This window comes from Schistocerca americana, chromosome 2 (genome assembly GCF_021461395.2).
Source record: "Schistocerca americana isolate TAMUIC-IGC-003095 chromosome 2, iqSchAmer2.1, whole genome shotgun sequence".
NCBI lineage: Eukaryota > Metazoa > Arthropoda > Insecta > Orthoptera > Acrididae > Schistocerca > Schistocerca americana.
The window spans coordinates 1,006,353,583-1,006,379,223 of NC_060120.1; the positions used below are offsets into that span (position 1 = coordinate 1,006,353,583).

The window sequence follows — 25,641 nt, forward strand, 5'->3', positions numbered from 1 at the left end:
ATCTCGATTTTGGTGCTAAAAATAGTAATATGTGTAGTAATCACATCTTGATATGTTTGTTAGATTACAGCGATGGGAAACTATTTGTGTTTAGGAAATTATCATACCCAGTAGGTCATGGAGACTGTAAGCATTGTTTTCGAAGAAGGAAGAAGCAGAGTAACTGTGTATGTGAGATAGACAGTACTCCTCTCGGCTGTTAGCTAAAGCATTACGTAGATATGCACACTGGACAGCTTATCGAAACCAGCTCTCAATGGAGGTGTCACTGCATTGTCTCTCTACAGCCAGTGATAGAGACAACTACAGCGACATTGGTGGTGACTGCAGTGGTGCCATCAATGTCTGTGATAGCTGCATCAGCTATGTTAACAGTTAGTGACGCCTGCATCAGCTATGTTAACAGTTAGTGATTGCTGCATCAGCTATGTTACTAGTTAGTGATGGCTGCATCAGCTATGTTAACAGTTAGTGATGGTTGCATCAGCTGTGTTAACAGTTAGTGATGGCAGTGGCGATGGCAGCGGAGGTAGAAGAGGCGGCAGCAGCGGCGGCTGAAGAATCACATGGAACAGTAACTCGTGGTAAGTATCAAAAATTTTTCTTTCAACTGCTTCTTCTTAAGGAAGACGATGCCTCAGCCATAAAGACCACTGAACGACAACAGCGTCCAATCTTATGTGAAAAGAATTTCACTAAGTGGGGTCCTGCCCAAGTATTGATTGTATCTGCCCTGTGTTTGCCTCTGGCCTGTTGCTCGGTCACCAGTCAACGCCTGCCTCCAAGAGGGCGCGTAAGCAGTTACGGACTTGGATATAGGGATGAGCTTGGCAAGCAATGTGGAGGTGAGTCGCTGGCAGCAGCGGGCAGTTGGGCGTCCTGCTTTACATGGGACTTGTAAGCTCAATGTTTGACCGAATGCAGCTGGAAAGCAGTGGCCTAACCTGTGCACTGCTAACGTCACCTTCATGCCAGTTCGAGTTGAAATGTCAGCGACTCAGTTATTGAAGGGAGCAAGTCCGCTCCATGAACTGTTGTGGACTCATATTGTGGACTATATGACGAGACATTTTGGGACCAAAGCCGCTAGTTTGTATTTTGATATTGAGCTACGTTTAGTCGATTTTCTAGACGTACATTCACATCTTGTGGCTAACTTGAATTATAATTTGAATTTCTTGTCCACCCGCTACGTTTTGGGCTGCTTTAGCTGCCACTTTCTACCTAATCATCTGGTGAGTCATCCATCTGACGCATTACCTATTCAGTGCTCGCCATCATAACTTATTTCGTTGCTGTCTTTTGTTTATTAGAATAGTGTTTAACGTTTTCTGTGCTTCCAAAACAGCTTCAATTCATTGGCTTTTTGCGTTTTATTGGGATACCATTTAATGGTTTCAGTGCTCGTCGAACTTGTTTTAAGAATCGGTGTTTTATACACTGAAGAGCCAAAGAAACAAGTTCACCTGACCCCGCGAGAACGCGGAAGTGACAAAACACGGCGTGAGATGGACTCGACTAATGTCTGAAGTAGTGCTGGAGGGAACTGACTTCATGAATCCTGCAACGCTAATCCGTAAGAGTACGAGGGGCTGGAGATCTCTTCTGAACAGCACGTTGCAAGGCATCCCAGATATGCTCACTAATGTTCATGTCTTTTGAGTTTGGTGGCAAGCGGAAGTGTTTAAACACATTAGAGTGTTCCTGGCGCCACTCTGTGGCAATTCTCGACGTGTGAGGGGTCGCATTGTCTTGCTGTAATTGCCTAAGACCGTCGGAATGCACAACTGACTTGAATGGATGCAGGTGATCAGACACGATGCTTATGTATGTGTCACCTGTTAGAGTCGTGTCTAGACGTGTCAGGGGTACCATATCACTCCAGCTTCACACATCCCACATTATTACAGAGCCTCCACCAACTTGAACAGTCCACTGCTGACATGCAGGGTCCATGGATTCATGAGGTTGTCTCCATGCCCATATACATCCATCCACTCGATAGAATTTGAAACGAGACTCGTCCGACCAGGCAACATGTTTCCACTCATCGATAGTCCAATGTCGGTGTTGACGATACAATGCGAGCTATAAAGCTTTGTGTCGTGCAGTCATCAAGGCCACACGAGTGGGCCTTCAGCTACGAAAAGCCCATATTGATAGTGTTCCCTTGAATGGCTCGCATGCTGACACTTGTTGATGGCCCAGCACTGAAATCTGCCCACTCGTCCCGTATAGGGTGCCTAAAGGATGATGCGTTCTCGGAATACCGTACAACATTTCAAGGAAACCATTAATAGTTTTTATTACAAAGAAGAAGTTTGACAATACTTTGAATTTACAATGGTGTCGCAAGCGATGGTTGACATGCAAACAATCAAAGCCCTTTGCTGTATACAAGGTCCATGTAAGCAATTTACATGGATCACTATATACATACATACATACAGACATTATCTCAAATTATTATGGTCATACAGTTCAGTAATATTTTGCAAATGATTCTTTATTTTGTTCCTTCAATTCGGTCTGTGTTGCATTCAAACCAACAGAAGCAACTACATACATAGGTATTCGATACATGCAATCGGCTTCCACGGATTTTGTACTTTGTAGATTGTGACACTGAATGAATGCAGACTTTTATACACTGTTATAATTGACCCACATTTACACTTTGCTCTTGTAAATAGTTTACAAAGTGATAGAACGTACCTCTAACTTACGGGTGCCAGTGACACAGTCTGTCCGCGACAGTCATTAAAACACCATATAGCTCATGTAAAGTCACAACACTCGAGTGTTTTATGTAAATGTGTGTGTCTCCCGAAACTAATTCCAGCATTGTTTCGCCATACATATCTATGACCGATACCTTCCAACCAAACATCCAACAGACGTGTGTGACAGGTTGTACTCAGTCGTCATCTGCTTCTCAGTGTTTTTCATCATGCTTCACAGGTAGACCCGCTCATATCACGTATACTGACTGACTGCACTCCAGTACCAACCTGTCGAGCGTTTTCAGTTTCAGTTACTACATCGAAGTTACTCCCAGATGCTAGGTCTACAATGTCGCATTTATATCAACTAGCTGCCAGATTATACGTATTGACAGATAATGGTATCCTGGTGGCTTTTAACTGAGGTTCGGGGTATTGAGAATGTTCCGACAGCTGCTGCAATGGCTGTGGTGACGATTGAGAACAGTCCAATAAATCAAGAAGATTGCCTGCGTGCTGCTGTGGTGGTGCAGACAATAGCAGGTCGAACATCTGTGTTTATTTGCTAGACAGTTTTCTTAGTATCACATCAAGGGAAAATGCTGCTGGAACGTAAATAACGAAACGTAAGTATAAACACATTTATTTAGACATGAACAGCAATAGTAATAATAATATTAATAATAATAATAACTGGACAAATATTTTGTTTAAAGTGTGAAAGTCTTCTATTTGTTATTCTAGCTGGAGAGAGTGGCTGATCTCTCCTGCCGCTGCCAGTACTTCACGGTGGTCCTTTCACTGCAGTATACAGACCTCTAATGACAGGGCTCAAGCAATTAGATTATTCTAAAAAGAAGGGGAGAGATGGGGACCTTGATTCCTATTGGTCCAGTGGTATCCTGCCTTTTTACACCCTCCCACTGGTGGAGGTCGGTGTGGAGAGTGTGACCTTTGAGTGTGCGAAAGACAGTTGCCTCAAGTGAGAGGGCAAGGTTGGGAGTCCCCTGGGGGGAAGCAGGTGGGCGTGTAACCTTGGAGATGAAATGCCCAGTTGCCTCATTTGCATTGTGACATCGGGAATGAATACAAGATAAGGTCATTACTGTGCCAGTTGTCTCTTTGACACTCTACTTCAATTTTCAGGAGTTGGTAGAAATGCAACTAAGCAAAATACGTGAGTCGCCATCAAAGTGAGTTCTGAAGGAATAACCATAGTTTTTGAGGTTTCTATCAAGTACTTTGAGCAGGCAGCCATTTAAATGCCGAGGTACTCATTCACACTAGGAAGATTTTTATCTCACAAAGGCAGTTCTTTGTTGAATCACTGACACATTAAAGAAAAGTAATTCCTTGTAAGTGCAGAGTGAGACCTAGGAACTAAATTTGTACGAAATTACTTCGTTACTTACATATCACACAGAAACTTGATTTCAAAACTAGCGACACTTGTGCACTTGCACTCTGGCATGCTTTCGCAATGTAGTTTATAGGGATATTCCTTTGTCGCAGCTACAGAACAATCTTGCTGAAGTCCTTTAAACAATTGCATTTGTGGAATGGCTCCCGTATGGTGAAAAGAAATTTATTGCGTCTGCATTATCTTCTGTGTTAGTACATTTCTACATAGTTCGTGATCATCAGGTAATCTCTGTTCACAGTTTCTGAACGCAAATCTTTGAATGCACATAGCCTTCTTCTACTCGGCTACTTGCAATAAAACAAGATGAAATTTTCATTCCTGCTTTGTAGGTATGGGGAAAGTCAGCTGTAAATGAACTGTAAGACCTTTAAGGCAGCGAACCGATAATGAGAAATGAGAAACTTCAACAGTTATGTTTGAGAGGAGCAACCTTTCGTTCATTCCAGCAATGGAGGATATATTTGCTGCGTTTGTAATCTTCTTTTTTAATTGTACTGAAACATACAAAGGTGAGATGGGGTTCTGTTAATTAGGTGAATATGCGCTCCCGTTACAACGTTGGACGACATCGCTCACGCAGAAGTGGAAATGTGAGATCTCTGACTTCGGTAACTCTTCGTCACAGACAATGTTACTGTAAAGAGAGATATACAGTTAAGAAGACACTCGGACAGCCGGCCGAAGTGGCCGTGCGGTTAAAGGCGCTGCAGTATGGAACCGCAAGACCGCTACGGTCGCAGGTTCGAATCCTGCCTAGGGCATGGATGTTTGTGATGTCCTTAGGTTAGTTAGGTTTAACTAGTTCTAAGTTCTAGGGGACTAATGACCTCAGCAGTTGAGTCCCATAGTGCTCAGAGCCATTTGAACCATTTGAAGACACTCGGACAGATAAGCAAATGCTGGTTGACATTTTGCAATAATTTATTTACTTATTACTGTACTAAAATATTTTAGAAAAATGCGATCAGTTAATCAGCGAAAAGGCAGTATGCTTATTACATATTGAGATGATACACATAGAAACTACAAACTTTTCTTGCTGTACATAAAACTCCAGCTGTGTTACCGGGAACTAAAAAAGAAAGTAGACTCTAGTTACGTGAGAAAAACACAAATGACAAACTGCAGGCAGAATAATTTTTTTTTAGTATTGTTCTCATTTATTAAATGGAACTGATTATTCCCAGTGCTGTATTAAATGTTAACAAGGGTTCTTTTTTTTTATTTCTCCTTCACAACTGCTGTTCTGTGAACTCGAGATCAAGAGAACGCTGACCCGTTGTTCCAAATTACTTCCTGGTTTTCCCCTTTCTACTAGTTATCGATGCAGAATTAAGAGGATTGCTTTGCTTGTCCTCGTTTCTTTGTAACGTGTTTGAGCGGGCTGTAAATTATGATATTCCAATTAGCAGCGTACGTAATAAATATCTTGATCACAGCAAAAGGGACTTAGAAAACTCAACGAAAGGATCACTGATGCTTTAAAGAAGCTGTACATTCCTCTAGCAAAATGCGATGTAGTTAGCGTACTTTAAACGCTGTCGTAGAATACTCTGCAAAACTTAAGGACAAGGTACATAAAGTAACATAACACCTTAACAACTCTGTGTACATGAATGAAAGTGCGGCAGCATGTTACCAGAGGTCTCCCACTCATGCATAGAAAATCGGACGTCACAAGATGTGAGGTAAGGACGACTATAGCGTAAAATGGGGCTCGTCCCGGAACATCACGCAGTTGAAGAAACGGGAAATAAGAGCGTGTGTCAAGCAACGAACAGCTACGGTGCGCTGTGATGATGTTCTTTTTTACATAATGACCGGGAGACCACATCTGGATGTCTTCACCCGGGAGAAAATCACCGGGAATTTGGAAGAAAAAAGGCGTGGTGTGAAACTGTAGTCCAAGAGTATTCATGTCCGCTCCTCGTAGCTGAGTGGTGAGCGCGACGGAATGTCTACCTAACGGCCCAGATTCGATTCTCGGCTGGGTCGGAGATTTTCTCTGCTCAGGGACTGGGTGTTGTGTTGTGTTCTCCTTATCATCGTCATTTCATCCTCATCGACACGCAAGTCGCCGAAGTGGCGTCAACTCGAAAGACTTGCACCAGGCGAACGGCCTACGTAACGGGAGGCCCTTGACACACGGCATTTCCATTTCACGTTAATGGGAAGCATTTCGAACCTAAGTCACTGCAGCCCGAAGGAGAAGAGGTGCAGCAGATGGTCGCTACATTGTGCAACAAGCAAGGAAGAACTCACGGCAAACGGAGCGTTCAATTGAAACAATATTTAAAAGACAGTAATGCACACAGTCTCTCGAACAGCGACTGCATGGGACTGGTCTATTTACCCGGCAACCAGTACGTTGTGTTCCGTAGACATCAGCACATCGGCGGCGCCGTTCGCGTTGTTGCCAAGAGTATTGCGACTGGACCAATGAGGAGTGAGGTCGAGTGCTCTTCTCGAGGGCAGTAGATTCAGCCTGAGTGGTGCTTGTGGACTTTTCCTCATATGACGAGATATTGGTGCACGTATTGCACCCAGGCAAGTTGTGGAACATGACTGAGTAGGTGGCTCCAGTTATTAACGTGTAGGAATACATGATGTTGCATGGGCAAAATGAACTCGAAATCTTTGAACACATTATACTCACGGGTCAGTGTAATTTTATTGTGACACTATACTTGATCCCGACGTGCGTCTTTTCAGGGTTACATTCACTCCTGTTTTAATTTTTATGTGTGATGCTGCTTGATGGCATCGAACTGAGCAGGTGGAGGAATTCTTGGAACGTGAGGATATTCGGTGAATTGCCTGGCTTTCCTGTGAGTCAGACATAAATCCCATCGAGCACGTGTGGAATGCGTTCTGGAGACGTTTCGCAGCATGTTCACATCCATCAACAACTGCCGAGCGGTTGTCAATCCTGCTGATGCTAGAAAGCAGCACCCTACCACAAGAACCCCTTACCAATCTTATGGCCAGCATGGGAGCACACTGAGCACGCCGCAGAGACTGTACAACAAGTACTGCCGTCCCTGGTCAGTCTTCTGACTGCTTTGATGCGGTCCGCAACGAGCTCCTCTCCTGTGCCAATCTTTTCATCTCAGAGCAGCACTTGCAACTTACGTCCTGAATTATTTCCTGGACGTATTCTAGTCTCTGTCTTCCTGAACAGTTTGTACCGTGTACAGCTCTGTATAATACCACGGAATTTATTCCCTGATGTCTTAAGAGATCACCTATCATACTTTCTCTTAGCCTTGTCAGTGTTTTCCACATATTACTTTCCTCTCCGATTCTGGATAGAACGTCTTCATTTCTTACCTTATCAGTCCGCCTAATTTTCAACATTCGTCTGTATATCTTCGTTCTTGGTCTTCCACTAATATTATTCCCCATAGGCTCTTGTCCGTGTAGTATTTTACCCGTCTCTCCCTATAGCGTACCGCTATTTTCTTTAAAATTTCGAATGTCTTGCACCATATGACACTGTCGAACGTTTTTTCCATGTCGACATATCCTGTGAACGTGTCTTGATTTTTCCTTAGTCTTGCTTCGATTATCAACTGCAAAGTCAGAATTTCCTCTCTGAAGCCTTTACCTTTTCTAAAGCCAGATCGATCGTCATCTAATGCATCCTCAAGTTTCTTTTCCATTCTTCTGTTGCCAGCGACTTATGGTTAAGAACTTTCAACCCGACTGCACTTGTCAGCTCTTGCAATCTTCGCAAGTGTGTGGATGATATTTTACCGAAAGTCAGATGGTATGTCATCAGATACATACCTTCTATACACCAGTTTGAATAGCCCTTTTGCCAGCCGTTGTGGTCGAGTGGTTCTAGGCGTCTCAGTCCAGAGCCGCGCAGGTCGCAGGTTCGAATCCTGACTCGGGCATTGATGTGTGTGACTTCCTTATGTTAGTTAAGTTTAAGTTGTCTAGGGGACTGATGAGCTCAGATGTTAAGTCCCATAGTGCTCAGAGCCATTTTGAATAGCCGTTTTGCTGTCGCTTCCCCCCCAACGACTTTAGAACTTCCGATGGGATGTTATCTATCCCACCTTATTTGATCTTAAGTCCTCCAAAGCTCTTTTAAATTCTGATTCCAATGTTGGATCCCCTGTCACTCCTATATAGACTTCTGTTCCTCCTTCTATCACGTCATCAGACAAGTCTTTCCCCTCACATGGCCTCCATTGTACTCTTTCCACCCACCCGCTCTTTCCTCTGCATCTAAGAGTGGAATTCCCATTGCACACTTAATGTTACTACCCTTGCTTTTAATGTCACCGAATGTTGTTTTCACTTTTCTGTACAGTCATTTCTTTTTCTATTTCTTCATATTCTTCATGCAGCCAGTTGGTCGTAGTTTCACTGAAATTCTTATTTATTTCATTTCTGTGCGACTTGTATGTCTGTATTCCGGAATTTCCCTGAACGTTTTTGTACTTCTTTCTTTCATCGCTCAACTGAAATATTTCTTCTGTTTCACTTGGTTTCTTCGCTGTTACCTTCTTTGCACCTACCTTTTTGTTTGAAACAGACGTGATGGCCCTTTTTAGACATATCCATTCCTCTTCAACTGTACTGCCCACTGAACTATTCCTTATTGTTGTATCTATAGCCTTAGAGAACTTCAAGCATGTCTCGTCATTCCTTGGTACTCCCGTATTCCGCTCTTTTGCGTATTGATTCTTCCTGACTAATCTGTTAAAATTCAGCCTACTCTTCATGACTGCTTCATTGTGATCTGAGTCTATATCTGCATATGATTTGCTATCTAGTATCTCATTTCGGAATGAATATCTGACCGTGATTTAATGTAACTGAAATCTTCTCGTATCACCCGGCCTTTTCCAAGTATACCTCTTCGTCTTGTGATTCCTGAACAGTGTATTCGCTATTACTAGCTGAAATTTATTACAAAACTCAATTAGTCTTTCTCTTATCTTATTCCGTGTCCCAAGCCCATATTGTCCTGTAACCTTTTCTTCTACTCCTTCCCCTGCAACTGCATTCCAGTCTCCCATGACTATCAGATTTTCATTTCAATTTACGTACTGAATTACCCGTTCAAAATCTTCATATATTTTCCCTGTCCTCATCTTCACCTTGCGACGTCGATATATATACATGAACTATCGGTGTTGGTTTGCTGTCGATTCTGATGAGAACAACCCTGTCACATTTCACGGTAACATGCTCTCTGCCCTACCTTCCTGTTCATAACGACTCGAACTCTCGTTGTATCATCATCTGCTGCTGTTGATGTTACCCAAACCCATCGGACCAGAAATCCTTGTCTCCTCTCCATTTTACTTCATTGACTCCACCTATATATACACTGAGCCTTTGCATTTCCCTTTTCAGAATTTCTAGCTTTCCTACCACGTTCAAGTTTCTGTCATTCCGTCCCCCAACTCGTAGAATCTTATCCTTTCGTTGGTCATTCAATCTTTTTCTTTTAATCATTTTCCTCTTGGCATTCCCCTTCAGGAATCCGAATGGGGGACTATTCCGGAGTCTCTTGCCAACGAAGAGATCATCATGACACTTTTTTAATTGCAGACCATGTGTTCTTAATGCAGTGGTTTCCATTGCCTTCTCCATCCTGATGCCTTTGATCGTTGCTGATTCTTGCACCTAATGCGATAGGTACAACCTTCTTAAGAATGGCACTAAGTGCCCGAAACGGGTAAATTTCTGTTATGGAACTCGTTTCCTATTATTTTGTTATAGGAGGAATTCCAAGACCACACCTCAGTGATGCAAGTATTCTCGAAAGCGGGTGTCAAAGCTATAAAACCTCGACTATGGGGCAATGGTAGATTGTCATTTGGTCGGATGAGTAGTGCTTCATATTGCTTCCAATTACTGACCGAGTTTACATTCAAAGAGCGAAACAGGGCGTTGGTTGGGTGATGATTTGGGTAGCTAGATAGTGGTACTATATGGGTCCCGTACTTATACTGCATGACCATATTACTGCCAAGGATTATGTGCCCATTTTGGGTGATCAAGTGCAGCCCATTCTACAATGTTTGTTCCTCAGTTTAAAATGTCAAATGTATGTGAATTGCTAAGGGACCAACACACACACCCATGCCCGAGGAAGGACTCCAACCTCCGTCGGGAGGGACCGCGCAGTCCATGACATGGTGCCTCAAACCAGGCGGCCACTCTGCGCGGCTTGTTCCACAATGATGATTTTATGTTCCAAGCTGACTGGGCCCCTGTCCACACAGCTTGCATTTCTAGGACTGATTTTGTGAGCACGAGGATAATCTGTAGCACCTCCCCTAGTCATCACATTTACCACACACCTTTGGAGAGATGAATGTCTGATCGCCATCCACCTCCATCATAGTTTTCTGGACTTTCGACTATTTTGCAGGAAGAATAGTATGAGATTCACTTGAAAACCATACAGGGGTTGTATTTATCCATTTAGAAACGACTGGAAGCATTTTTGAATGCCAACGATTTTCCTACACCATATTAGGCATGGTAATGTATTGTGTTTGTGGGGTTTACATATTTTTCTTTTCCCCAACATGTCGCAATAGTCTTCTAATTTTCATCCATGTAAAATATCGCGTCATAAAAATGTAACTTCTTCTGATGAAGCAACGTTCTGTATTGTTTGTGATTTGTTTTATTATTAATGTTCCCAGGGTGTAGGAACGACGGAAAGCACAACCAGAAAAGCCATGTATGTACAAGAGAATATTAAACGGAATCAATTTACTAGGTGTCTGTTTATAGGACCGGGAATGTTTTTGGCTACAAAAAATGCGTGCTAAACATTGGTTATTGTACGGTAGCTAGATGTAGTGTAAATTGCTATAAATAAATTTTCGCTGGAAGGTGTACAGCTTCTCATATCGAGCCACGTATGAAGGAATGCATTAATACAGGGTGTTTCATAAAGAATATATGTATTACAAAGTATTATTTTATCCAAACTATTGATCGCTGGGCTTCGGCTCGGCTATTGCAGAAACGAATACATAGTCTAGTTTATATTAATAGCCGCTAGATGTCAGTTTTCATATTTACTTGGTAACCGTCATATGTTTAAAATGGCTACTCCACAGCAGAAATCTCTCGAGTTTGCGAAGTGCAATTCCGTGATTACAGTGTAAAGACTTTTCAGCTTGAGGTACCAAATTGATCCTCCGAATGGGTGGAACATTTGCAGATGGTATCGTCAGTTTCTAGATACAGGACGTGTATGTAAAGGAAAGAGTCCTGGCCGCTCTAGTGTTCCTGAAGAATATGTTGCACTAATTCAAACTGCTTTCCAACGTAGTGCTTCAAAATCAACTCGTCGTGCCAGTCGGGAGCTACAGCTGCCTTTGGCGTGTTTTGAGACGACGGTTGGTTATGAAGCAGTACAAGTTACAGCTGTTAGAAGCTCTGCGTCCTGATGATAAACGCAAACCTGTGGCATTTTGTAACGATATTTTCGATGCTATTGACAATGATGATGATGTTTGGTATGTGGGGCGCTCAACTGCACGATCATCATCGCCCGTACATAGTCCCAGTTCTTATACAGCCCATTTTTTCCACAATCCAATCTCAACGCTGTCACAAATGATGAAGATGATGATGATGAAATGATAAGGACAACACGAACACCCAGTCCCCGGCTATTGGTAATGATAACACTTTCGCACAGCGTATCGTGTTCCGTGATGAAGCGACTTTCCATGTTAGTGGTCAGGTAAACAAACACAGTGTTACAATTTGGGACCTACAGAACCCACATGCAGCAATTGAACATGTACGAGATTCGTCCAAAATTATGTGTTTTGCGCCCTATCCCGATCATCTGTTTACAGCCCATTCTTCTTTGATGCAAACACAGTCAACGGTCAGCATTATATCGCTGTGTTACAAAACTGTTTGTTTCCGAGGCTGCACGAAGACCATTTTTCAACAAGACGGGGCACCCCCTCACTGGAGTCGCTAAGTGCGTGAATATCTGAATGAAACTCTACCGAACCGTTGGATTGGTCGTCAAGGAGCTGATGACTCAGCATGTCTCAGCTGAGCTCCACGGTCACCGGAGTTGACACCCTCTGACTTCTTCCTGTGAGGTTTCGTTAAAAACAACATTTATGTACTATCACTCGCACAGAACCTGGAAGAGTTAAAGAACCGGATCCGTACTGCCACTGCAGTGACGAAGGACATGCTTTCCCGAGTACGGGAGAAATTTGAGTATCGATGTCATATTGTTCTTGTCCCTCATGGAGGACATATTGAACATCAGTAATCTGAACTTGAGAGGTTCGTAAATGTGTGTATAAAGTTTCAATTTTAATAAATATATGCGTCCGAAATACGTATATTCTTTTTGAAACAACCTGTATACACGCTGATAAGTTTCGGAACATATTTTTTCATGGATTGTTTACCGCTATATAGCTATAGCTTGTCTCTTTAATCAACAATAACGTATAAATACTCAGTATCTTCCGTTTTCTGTCTTACTTCCGGTTTAATTTCGGCTTTATCTAATACAGATAATAAATACGTTTGCTGTATTTTGTGACAGGACAAGTTGTTTCCATTATTTCCCGTACGTCCATTTCAAATGGTTCAAAAGGCTCTGAGCACTATGGGACTTGAGGTCATCAGTGCCCTAGAACTTAGAACTACATAAACCTAACTAACCTAAGGACACCACACACATTCATGCCGGAGGCAGGATTCGAACCTGCGACCGCAGCGTTCGTGCGGTTCCAGACTGAAGCGCCTAGAACCGTTCGGCCACGCGGACCTGCGTACGTCCATTTGTGAAGGAACCACGATTGTCCGACGCAAATTCTTTACATTCTCTTTCTTTTTTTGTTTTCTTCTCAGATCAAAGATAATTGCAATTGTGTAGGTTTTGTGTTTCTTTCTATGTAAGTACTGTAATTGCCATATATGGACTTGTTGTTCCGTATTTTCTGCGGTTGTGCGTTTATACATATATCAACGTGTTTCTACTTGCATAGAATATTTATCAATGTAAAATTGTAAGAATTGTAATATGTTGTGAGAGAGACATGCTTTGACATGTAATCGGTAGGTCACTATGGCCAGCGGTAAGAATGGAGTCTCTGCAATCGAGTGAGAAAAGAAGAAGCTGATTATTGTGGCACTAAGCAAGGGAAAGACCATTTTATATCATGCGGACACATCACCGTGATTGTTTAGGAAGGAGTGTTTTCAACAAAATGGCTCTGAGCACTATGGGACTCAAATTCTGACGTCATCAGTCCCCTAGAACTTAGAACTACTTAAACCTAACTAACCTAAGGTTCAAATGGCTCTGAGCACTATGGGACTCAACTGCTGTGGTCATAAGTCCCCTAGAACTTAGAACTACTTAAACCTAACTAACCTAAGGGCATCACACACATCCATGCCCGAGGCAGGATTCGCACCTGCGACCATAGTGGTGGCGCGGTTCCGGACTGTAGCGCCTAGAACCGCTCGGCCACTGCGGCCGGCAGTGTTTTCATCTATGGTTGTTTTATGTACCGGTAGTAGTTGGACCTGAACTACCACGTTGACGATACTGTCACTGTCAGGAAACATTTGGGCCATTGCAGTTACGGAAAACTCCGCTTTCTTTTGTGTTGTGAAATGACTCACCCTGATTCATCACAGAGTACGAGTGTGAGTCTCCCAACGCCAGAAGGGGTCGGCAAACAGATTTGCTTTCGCGGAAATACAAAACACTATAGGGATGTCAAAAACCGAACAGTTATAACCGATACTGGTATTTTAATTCTGAGTAACAGGTATTTTTCGTTATTTGCTTGATGTCTGTTGTAAGAGGAGATTTTTTACTAATAAGGGGTAGAAAAACCTAAATATCAGATAGCCATGGCACCAGTGCTATAATTTTTAGTTTTTATATAAATCTGTTTTAGTAAATGAGGAATTTCCACTGCTATGAAATACTGCGTTATTATAGACAACGGTAAAATCGATCACTGATATTTGAATAACAACGCATACAGAAATGAGCAACAAACACATGGCATGAGAATTGGTACAGCATTCTTGAGACAATACTGTACCTTTTAGCATGTGGTGTTGTCTGTTGGACGGTACACGTGTACACGCAATGAGTGGGACTTCCCCTACTAGTCTATATGGTACTTTCTCACATTGCCGTCGAGCATTAGTTGTATTACGCGCATGGCACCATCCATGGTCTGGAAGTGTTTTACGAAGTGCAATATCAATAACAGTTGCTTTAGGAGATTAAGAAAGGGAGGAGCAACGACAAACCCCTGACATCGTATAACAAGAAAACTAAAAACTCAACAGTTCATTCATAGATTTCAATGGAAATAGAATGTAGCTGAATCTTGCTTGAGTGTACATAATATGCCTCTATCAGTTTGTTGCCTTTGAAACCGGACGAATTAAACGAAAAATAGTTCTCCAAGCTCAGTTTCCTCTTTTTAGAGCGTAGAATGATTGTAGATTACATGATTTTTGAGCAGACTTTCAAAATATTAGTAACAATAGGAGAATAATGGTGAATTTTAGCAATAAAAATAACATTTCACTTTTCGAGTAAATTAGCGAACGGTGGACGGACTAAGTTTTCTTCTGTTGACGTATTTAATTTAATATTTTAATCTACGTATCCTCAAAATGAGGTATCAAATTTTTTAGTCGTCATCGATTTTTACGTTTATTACAAGAAAAAGTAGAAATAAAAAATGAAAATGAGTTATTTCAGAAACCAGTTATTTTGAGCATTTCTATCACTCGAGTTAAATTGGCATTGAAAAATAAAAGATACAACCGAAAGCCGGTTGTTCCAGCGATAACCGCCATCCCTAGAACACCCACGTAGGCTACCAGCCCTGTATCTCACCCCTTGAGCTGTCTAAGTTCTTGTTTGGTTAAGCCAGTTTACACGAGCGATTTTTTGGTCAAAACTGCCTACTCACAGTGCAAGCGCCTTTCGTATAAGCATCTAAATCAGCAGCGAATTACGACGCAGGTATGTCTGTTACGAAAATAATCTACTGATGTTGCCGAGTGCGTAGTTTCAAAGCGATCAATATTGTTGTGCAATATTTTCGAAGGCACAATAATATTGCACGTACAGCGGTGAGAGATTGAGAAATAATACTGCCCATATCAAATGTTTTAAAATACTTTGCGCTACCTGGAAATAGTGTGCCGTCTGTGGGCAATATTAACGATGTCCTTGCCAGTCTCTCGCGTACTACGGACTATGTCTTTCTGTTCGCTGTTCGTAGTTGTTGTGATGAGAATTACTACTGAAGTGCGTCGACATGTATAGATTAACGCCGGCGTGTCAGATCAGACGAGTACAAGGACAGAAGTGTTAAGAATGAATAGTATAGCTTACTGCTCAGAAAATATAGGAAACGGCTACGAATGAAGACAAAAATAATAATTATCGTAATGTTATGAAATACAGTGTTTACAGTTATTTATGTCAGTGTGTGTGTCTATATACACACATATTGCTCCCTCCTACGTATATCTCGTGAAGAGACCATGAGGATAAAATCAGAGAAATTAGAGCCCACACAGAGGCATACCGACAATCTTTCTTTCCACGAACAATACGCGACTGGCATAGAAGGGAGAACCGATAGAGGTACCCAAGGTACCCTCCACCACACACCGTCAGATGGCTTGCGGAGTATGGATGTAGATGTAGATATAGACATATACACAACTGCTACCCAAATGTCACATTTAGGGCACGTATTATTCCATGAAACGTTTACGTAACTACACTCCTGGAAATGGAAAAAAGAACACATTGACACCGATGTGTCAGACCCACCATACTTGCTCCGGACACTGCGAGAGGACTGTACAAGCAATGATCACACGCACGGCACAGCGGACACACCAGGAACCGCGGTGTTGGCCGTCGAATGGCGCTAGCTGCGCAGCATTTGTGCAACGCCGCCGTCAGTGTCAGCCAGTTTGCCGTGGCATACGGAGCTCCATCGCAGTCTTTAACACTGGTAGCATGCCGCGACAGCGTGGACGTGAACCGTATGTGCAGTTGACGGACTTTGAGCGAGGGCGTATAGTGGGCATGCGGGAGGCCGGGTGGACGTACCGCCGAATTGCTCAACACGTGGGGCGTGAGGTCTCCACAGTACATCGATGTTGTCGCCAGTGGTCGGCGGAAGGTGCACGTGCCCGTCGACCTGGGACCGGACCGCAGCGACGCACGGATGCACGCCAAGACCGTAGGATCCTACGCAGTGCCGTAGGGGACCGCACCGCCACTTCCCAGCAAATTAGGGACACTGTTGCTCCTGGGGTATCGGCGAGGACCATTCGCAACCGTCTCCATGAAGCTGGGCTACGGTCCCGCACACCGTTAGGCCGTCTTCCGCTCACGCCTCAACATCGTGCAGCTCGCCTCCAGTGGTGTCGCGACAGGCGTGAATGGAGGGACGAATGGAGACGTGTCGTCTTCAGCGATGAGAGTCGCTTCTGCCTTGGTGCCAATGATGGTCGTATGCGTGTTTGGCGCCGTGCAGGTGAGCGCCACAATCAGGACCGCATACGACCGAGGCACACAGGGCCAACACCCGGCATCATGGTGTGGGGAGCGATCTCCTACACTGGCCGTACACCACTGGTGATCGTCGAGGGGACACTGAATAGTGCACGGTACATCCAAACCGTCATCGAACCCGTCGTTCTACCATTCCTAGACCGGCAAGGGAACTTGCTGTTCCAACAGGACAATGCACGTCCGCATGTATCCCGTGCCACCCAACGTGCTCTAGAAGGTGTAAGTCAACTACCCTGGCCAGCAAGATCTCCGGATCTGTCCCCCATTGAGCATGTTTGGGACTGGATGAAGCGTCGTCTCACGCGGTCTGCACGTCCAGCACGAACGCTGGTCCAACTGAGGCGCCAGGTGGAAATGGCATGGCAAGCCGTTCCACAGGACTACATCCAGCATCTCTACGATCGTCTCCATGGGAGAATAGCAGCCTGCATTGCTGCAGCCTGCATTGCTGCATGCTCTGTTGCCTGTGTCTATGTGCCTGTGGTTCTGCCAGTGTGATCATATGATGTATCTGACCCCAGGAATGTGTCAATAAAGTTTCCCCTTCCTGGGACAATGAATTCACGGTGTTCTTATTTCAATTTCCAGGAGTGTACAATGATCAGCCAGAAAATTGTGACCACCGACCTACTATCGATAAAAACCCGTCCAGGTGAGAGCAGCGTTACATGGCGACGAATGTTTGCACAATGCATGTAGTATCAGCGAGCGTTCTGTCCGTGTGATGAATATGGAAGGCGCTAGATCCATCTGATTGTGACCGAGGGCAGATCGTGAGGCCCAGAGGCTCGGCACGAGCATTTCGGAAACTGAACGACTTATCAGATTTTCCAGGAGTGCTGTGGTGGATGTCTTCAGCATATGACGAAACTAAGGTGAAACCGAGTCCCGACCTCATGGGGACCGCCCCTTATTACAGATGTTGGTCGTCATAGGCTGAGCAGACTGCTAAAACAGGACAGGCGGCGAAGTGTGGCGGAAGTAACATCAGGCTTTAATGGTAGGTCGAGTAGAAGTGTGTCTGGACACACAGTGCACCGTACACTCCTAACGATGGACTCCGCAGCCGACGACTCTTGCATGTGTCAATGTTATGCCAATGTTAACAGCGCGACATCTTCAACTAAAAATGAAAAGGGGACGTGACCATTGACACTGTACGTTGGCACAGTGGCTGGGTGTTCACTGGTCTGATGAATCCAGATATCTTCCTCTTCATGCGGACGGAAGGGTGCGAATCCATGGTCTTCCAGGGAAACAGTCCCTTGACTCCTGCACTTCAGTACGGAGACAAGCTGGCGCGGGCTCCATTATGCTCTGGGGAACATTCACGAGAGCATCCATGGGTCCAAAGGAGCTCGTACAAGGCCAAGGACTATCGTACATTGGTTGCAGATCATGCTCACCCCTTCGTGACTCATATTTCGTGACGATAGTTGCAGTTTTCAACAAGAAAATGCGCCACGGCACAAGGCCAGGTGTGTGATGGAGCGGTTCGAGGAATACAGTGGCGAGTTCCAATTGATGTGCTGGCTCCCAGCTCACCAGATCCCCATTCCTGAAAAAAGGGCTTTAAATAGTCCGATAGACAGACAGACAGACAGCAAAGGGATTCCGTAAGGTTTCCATTTTTACGAAGGCACGGACCCTAAAAACAGTAATCATCCAAGTACCGCAACAGAAAATGAAAAAGAACACCCCCTCCCTGCATGCCATTCAGAGGCAACATCTCCTGTAAGATAACAAACACTTTCAGATGGCACAACATGAACATTGCCTTCACAACACACAACAAACTATAACACACATTAAGATACAATATAAACAAACAGACAGATACGCGTCAGACATTTATGAAGTAGCATGTAGTACATACAAAGCTGTGTATGCAGGCCTAACTGGGAAAGTCTTCCAGAGACGATACAATAAACATAGAAAACTAATCGCGTTTGTGATTAATGAAGTGTACATTTAAATGGTATACTTGTGATAATGGCAGCATGCTGCTGAATCACGTCGTGCTAATTATGTTAACTAAATGCTAGTAGAAATGTGAGCGAAGCTTTAGAAATTATTTCATAAATATGAACTTCAGTCTTGAAATTTTAGCACTGGTTACACAAACGTATTCCAGACTTACTGGAAAAATAAGTTGCTATCCCTGGATATACACCAGTTGGATACATGAACAGAAACACTGTGCATTTCGTTTATCTTCTTCTTCCTTTATTCCTAGGCTAACGTGTTTCCTTTATTACCCCTCAGGCTACCCCGGGTCACCACTCCATCTTTTCTTGGAAGGTCAATATTTCTTTTAGCTGATGGAAATTGATTTCTTACGATTTTCACCATTTTCCTGTCAACCTTGTGTTCGTTCCATTCACGCTTTCTCTTATGTGCCCATTCATTAATGGAGTCCACTTCACATCTTTTCTAATGCTTTTACTTCTCTCTCTATCTCTGTCTTCTCTGTAATCCTGTCAAGTGGGGTAGCCGTTCCGTCCGAGGTGCCTTGTCGCGGTTCGTGTGGCTCCCTCCTGTCGGAGATTCGAGTCCTCCCTCGGGCATGGGTGTAAGTGTTGTCTTTAGCGTATGTTAGCTTAAGTTAGATTAAGTAGTGTGTAAGCCTAGGGCCCGATGACCTCAGCAGTTTGATCCCATAGTCCTTACCACAAATTTCCAATTTCTGTAATCCTTTGCAGAATTTTCAGCTCCTTGGCTTACAAAATGGTTTTTCATGTTGCCGGTCTTGTCTCAGCTGTGTATGTCGTACTGAGCTCACTACGATTTTTTGTATTCTTGACTTTGCATCTTTTCTTTACGCTTGTTTTTCACAATTTTATCATTTTAACATGCTGCCACATTGTTTGGTTTTTCTACTTGTTCTTTAAATTCCTTTTCGACATTTCCATTTCTGGAGAGTTCAGTATCAAGATATTTAATTGCCATTATCCTTTGAACAATTTTTCCATTCACTTCCAGTTTGCATTTAATGGTTATACAGATTTCAGTATACATATGATTTTTTGGGTGGATATGACCGTATGTAAGTTTTGGCTACCACGTTAAGTATACGTAAAGCCGCTGAGGTTAACTTTGCTGTTTGCCAGCAGAACTATGTTGTCAGCATAACAATGATTTTAATTTCTTCGTTCCCCATTCTGTACCACTACCACCTAATAACTTCTCTATCACCTCGTCCATAACTATAGTGAAATACAACTATTAATTGTAATGGAGCTAGTTCATCTGAAACCAATTTTCGCCTGGATGTAGTTGGAATATATATCTTTGATTGTTTTTATGCAGTTGCAAGGAATCCCCCTATTGCAGAGAAATATCAAAACCACATTTCAAGAGGATTCCGTTATTTTAATGGCGGTAATTCAGCTGCTTATTAGATTGTATCAAATAATGAATTAATATCTCGCTGCCTCGTTATCACAGTTACGATCACGCATAGATTATATTTAATGTCGGTTATCTGTACTTGGTCAGACAGCCTCTGTTGTCGCGGACCGTTGTTTGGTTTTGCCAGTGAGAAGCAGGACCATTCAGCTTTTCCCAATATGCTGCGATTGTGTGTAGTCGTGCTCCTCGCCTCCACCGCATGTGTACTGGGTGAGTACCGGCAAGTATTTCTTTATCGCAGCACACGTACTGAGTCTGCATTGGCTCTGACGTAAAGCGTTGTTACACTGCAGGAGCCTCGCTGCCGGTTCGCCGCTTGGCTCACACTGGTCCAGCCAGGAGGTTGGGCGTAGCTGCAGGCCGAATCAATGGAGGCCACGACACAGCGAAGGGTGAGTACACTCTTCTGATGCACTCAATAGATTCTTTACAACCCGAGCAGTACATCATCTGCAGAACGTACACTTAGTTGACTAAAGTCGTGGGATATCTCGTAATAGCGTGACCGAGCTCCTTTTGCCCCGCGTAGTGCCGCAGTTGGACATGTCATGGACTCAATATGAAACTTCCTGGCAGATTAAAATTGTGTGCCGCACCGAGACTCGAACTCGGAAACTTTGCCTTTTGCGGGCAAGTGATCTATCAACTGAGCTACCGACACACAACTCATTCCCCGTCCTCACAGGATTAATTCTGTCACTACCTCGTTTGGGAGGTAGGAGACGAGGTACTGGCAGAATTAAAGCTGTGAGGACAGGCATGAGTCGTTCTTAGGTAGCTCAATTAGTAGAGCACTTGCCCGCGAAAGGCAGAGTTCCCGAGTTCGAGTCTCGGTCCGGCACACAGTTTTAATCTGCCAGAAAGTTTCATATCAGCGCGCACTCCGCTGCAGAGTGAAAATCTCATTCTGGACTAAATGTGCCGTCGGAAGCCGACTACAGATACATCTAACCATGCCGCCTCTATAGCCGCTCATAATTGCGAAAGTGTTGTTGGTGCAGGATTTTTTGCAAGAACTGATCTCTAGATTATGCCCCATAAAAGTTCGTTGGGCCGGCCGCTGTGGCCGAGCGGTTTTAGGCGCTTCAGTCTAGAACCGCGCTGCTGTTACGGCCGCAGGTTCGAATCCTGCCTCGGGAATGGAAGTGTGTGCTGTCCTTAGGTTACATAGGTTTAAGTAGTTCAAAGTCTATGGGACTGAGGACCGCAGATGTTAAGTCCCATAGTGCTTGGAGCCATTTGAATAATTTGTTCGACGGGGTACACTTCGGGAGATCTGAAAGGCCAAATCATTTGCTCGAATTGTCCAGAATGTTGTTCAAACCAATCGCAAGTAATTGCGGCACTGTGATATAGCATATAGTCATCCATGAAAATTCCATACTTGTTTGCGAACACGAGTCCCTGCAAATGGTCTTCAAGTAGGCAAACGTAATCGTTTCTAGTCAACTGTAGGTTCAGTTGGACCTGAGGACCCAGTCCAATCCATGCAAACACAGCCCACACCTTTACGGAGCCACCACCAGCTTGTACAGTTCTTTGTTAATAACTACACTATTGGCCATTAAAATTGCTACACCAAGAAGAAATGCAGATGTTAAACGGGTATTCATTGGACAAATATATTATACTAGTACTGTGAGTACATTTTCACGCAATTTGGGTGCATAGATCCTGAGAAATCAGTACCCAGAACAACAACCTCTGGCCGTAATAACGGCCTTGATACGTTAGGGCATTGAGTCAAACAGAGCTTGGATGGCGTATACAGGTACAGCTGCCCATGTAGCTTCAACACGATACCACAGTTCATCAAGGGTAGTGACTGCCGAATTGTGACGAGCCAGTTGCTCGGCCACCATTGACCAGACGTTTTCAATTGGTGAGAGATCTGGAGAATGTGCTGGCCAGGGCATCAGACGACCATTTTCTGTATCCAGAAAGGCCCCTACAGGACCTGCAACATGCGGTCGTGCATTATCCTGCTGAAATGTAGGGTTTCGCAGGGGTCGAATTAAGGGTAGAGCCACGGGTCGTAACACATATGAAATGTAACGTCCACTGCTCAAAGTTCCGTCAATGCGAACAAGAGGTGACCGAGACCTGTAACCAAAGGTACCCCATACCATCACGCCGGGTGATACGCCAGTATGGCGATGACGAATACACGCTTCCAATGTGCGTTCACCACGATGTCGCCAAACACGGACGCGACCATGATGATGCTGTAAACAGAACCTGGATTCATCCGAAAAAATGACGTTTTGCCATTCGTGCACCCAGGTTCGTCGTTGAGTACACCATCGCAGGTGCTCCTGTCTGTGATGCAGTGCGGAGGGTAACCGCAGCCATGGTCTCCGAGCTGATAGTCCATGCTGCTGCAAACGTCGTCGAACTTTTCGTGCAGATGGTTGGTGTCTTGCAAACGTCCCCATCTGTTGACTCAGGGATCGAGACGTGGCTGCTCGATCCGTTAAAGCCATGCCGATAAGATGCCTGCCATCTCGACGGCTAGTGATACGAGGCCGTTGGGATCCAGCACGGCGATCCGTATTACCCTCCTGAACCCACCGATTCCATATTCTGCTACAGTCATTGGATCTCGACCAACGTGAGCAGCAATATAGCGATACGATAAACCGCAATCGCGACAGGCTACAATCCGACCTTTATCAAAGTCGGAAACGTGATGGTACGCATTTCTCCTCTTTACACGAGGCATCACAACAACGTTTCACCAGTCAACGCCGGTCAACTGCTGTTTGTGTATGAGAAATCGGTTGGAAACTTTCCTTATATCAGCACATTGTAGGTGTCGCCACCTTCGCCAACCTTGTGTGAATGCTCTGAAAAGCTAGTCATTTGCATATCACAGCATCTTCTTCCTGTCGGTTACATTTCGCGTCTGTAGCAGGTAATCATCGTGGTGTAGCAATTTTAATGGCCAGTAAGTGTAGTATCCGTGACTTCGTGGGGCCTGCGCCGAAGTCGAACCCTACTATCAGTTCTTACCAAGTGAAAAGGGGGCTCATCTGCCGAAGCAACGGATTTCCAGTCGTCTATGGTCAAATCAATATAGTGACCGAGCCCAGGACAATGTCACGCAGTCAGATAAAGGTACTCCGTTGTCTGCTGCCATAGCCAACTAACAAAACTTTCGCCAAACTGTCGCAACGGATACGTTCGTCATTCGTCCCACATGTTCCCTACGGTTATTTCATGTCGTGTTGATTGTCTATTAACACTGACTACACAAACGCCGTGCCCTCTGTTGGAAATTACAGGCCAATGGCCAGTGCGTTGTCCGTGGTGAGAGGTAATACCTGGAATTCGATATTCTCGGCACACCCTTGACCCTGTGGATCTCGGAATGCAATGTCCTATGCGTCCAGCTCCAACTACCGTTCCGCGTCGAAAGTCTGTTACTTCCCGTCGTGCGGCCACAATCACGTTGGAAACTTTTTCACATGAATCACTGAGTACAAATGACAGCTACACCAATGTACTTTTATACCTTGTGTACGTGGTACTACCACAATCTATATACTGTATGTGCATATAGCTATCCCATGACTTTTGTCACCTTGAAGTAGTAATTTTGGTAGTTGACTACGTTCCAAGTTTTTCAGAATGAGTGTCTCCCTGTGGAGGGGTGGATTAGTTGGCTGGCAGATTGAAGCTATGTGCCTTCCCGGGAGTCGAATGCAGACCTTAGCTTTTAATAGCAAACATATTTTTTGGCACAGTTTGACAGTTCGGAGGGTGCTAATGGCCTAGATAGCTCAATGGGTATGTCCAGCGAAAGGGAAGCTACTTGGTTAGGATCTTGGTGCGACGCACTGGCAAGAAACTATGAAACGGCACACATCCCGCTGCAGCGTTAAATATTAACCCTGGGAAAGATACTCTGCGCTGTGGCTTAGGTATTTCTCAGCATGTCTTTTCCTTCAAAAGTGTTTGCGGTGGAGGAGGAGGGGTGGAGGGGCGTGAGATATTTAGGGTTTAGCTCAACGGTTCTGTGATTTGTGTTTAAGTAATAGGTAAACTTATTTTGATTCTGTGACTTGTAATTCGGTTTTCCGAATTAATATGCTCAGCACGCACACTTGCCCTAAGGCACTGAGTGAGAGGAGCATGTTCAAACAAATTTACCGAAAAAATGTATCTTAGAAATTTCCGTGTCTTATTCTTGCAAAAGCATAATAATAATAATAATAATAATAGTATTTATCATTATTATTATTATCATAAAACTGCCTATGGTTTGAGTCATCGTAGTAATTATATGTAAGATGTGTGATACTGGCTCTTGTATTTATAAAATATTTTAGCGGATTTTGTGACATTCAATATAATTTACAATATAATTTATATGGTTCCCTGATGTAATCAACATTTTTCAGGAGGAGATCTATAATTATGTAGTGTAGTCCTCTTTTGAAAACGAATTTATTTATCAAGATCGCTATGTAAACACAGTTACTGGATTACTACTTTCGGCAATATGTATTGTCGACCTCAGATAGATAAAACAGGGCAATGGTAGCTGCATCATATAACGCATACACCAATTTGTCACATGAGGATTATACAATATGCCGAAAAGGGTTGCGGCCTTCCAAAGACGTACCAGCTGTTCTAACACAAATTATGTACAACTTCGAACACGAACGAAACAGACACATGCAACAGAGCTAGTCCGTCGCAGCCAACATAGCTTTACACGATGAAGCGCCAATTTGTGGCATGTATTTGTCACGTTCGTGTTCAAACGTGTTCATACTTTATGATGTACTGACATGTCGTTATAATGCCTCGACTCTTTTATCCTTGTAGTATAGCCCTTATGCGATAGAGTGGTGTAAGCATTGCATGATGTTCCTGCCACTGCCCAGTTTTATGCATCTGAGGATGGCAATATATACTGCCGAAACTAGTAACCCAGTAATTGTGTTTCCATATCTATCTTTTCAAATAAACTCCTTCTCAAAACAAGACTGCAGTGCAATATAATTTAGTTACCATTCTGTCTACGGTTGTTAGTCAGTCCTCCACTAAGTAATAATTCCACGTCTATATCATTCAATGTAATTAGTTATTCAGTAGTGCATGATACCCAGTAACTGTTTCATTACATAACTAATACAGTCTTATTATATCGTTAATGCAAGAAAAATACCTGTAAAATGTGTGCCCGAGAAGTATTCATAAATCTAGGTCAAAACAGCATACTGTATACTGTACATACATAGTAAAACTATCTATTCGTTACATATGTATGTCCACCATTATTTGTGCGTCTACAACTATTTCATGACATCTTGCAGAACATCTCAAGCCTTATGCTTTCAAAGACTTTCTCGATACTTTTGCGCAGTTCATCATTAATCTTGTACCGACTTTGAACTGTAAGAATCATTTTATCTTTAAACTCTTCAATTGGTCCGTATTTGAATAAAAATAGCAATATAGGAGCGTGT

At 43.7% G+C, this 25,641-nt stretch overlaps 1 protein-coding gene across 1 annotated transcript in view; it reads left to right on the top strand.

Annotated features, from left to right (window-relative positions):
- The first annotated feature begins 505 nt into the window (after positions 1-505).
- The window catches only part of LOC124594615 (trypsin-1-like), a 64,234-nt gene continuing 39,098 nt past the window's right edge, over positions 506-25,641 (top strand). Inside the window, exons 1-2 of the mRNA XM_047132986.1 lie at positions 506-584; positions 20,455-20,553. Coding sequence (XP_046988942.1) covers positions 506-584; positions 20,455-20,553 — 178 coding nt within the window. The remainder of the gene's footprint in view (positions 585-20,454; positions 20,554-25,641) is intronic.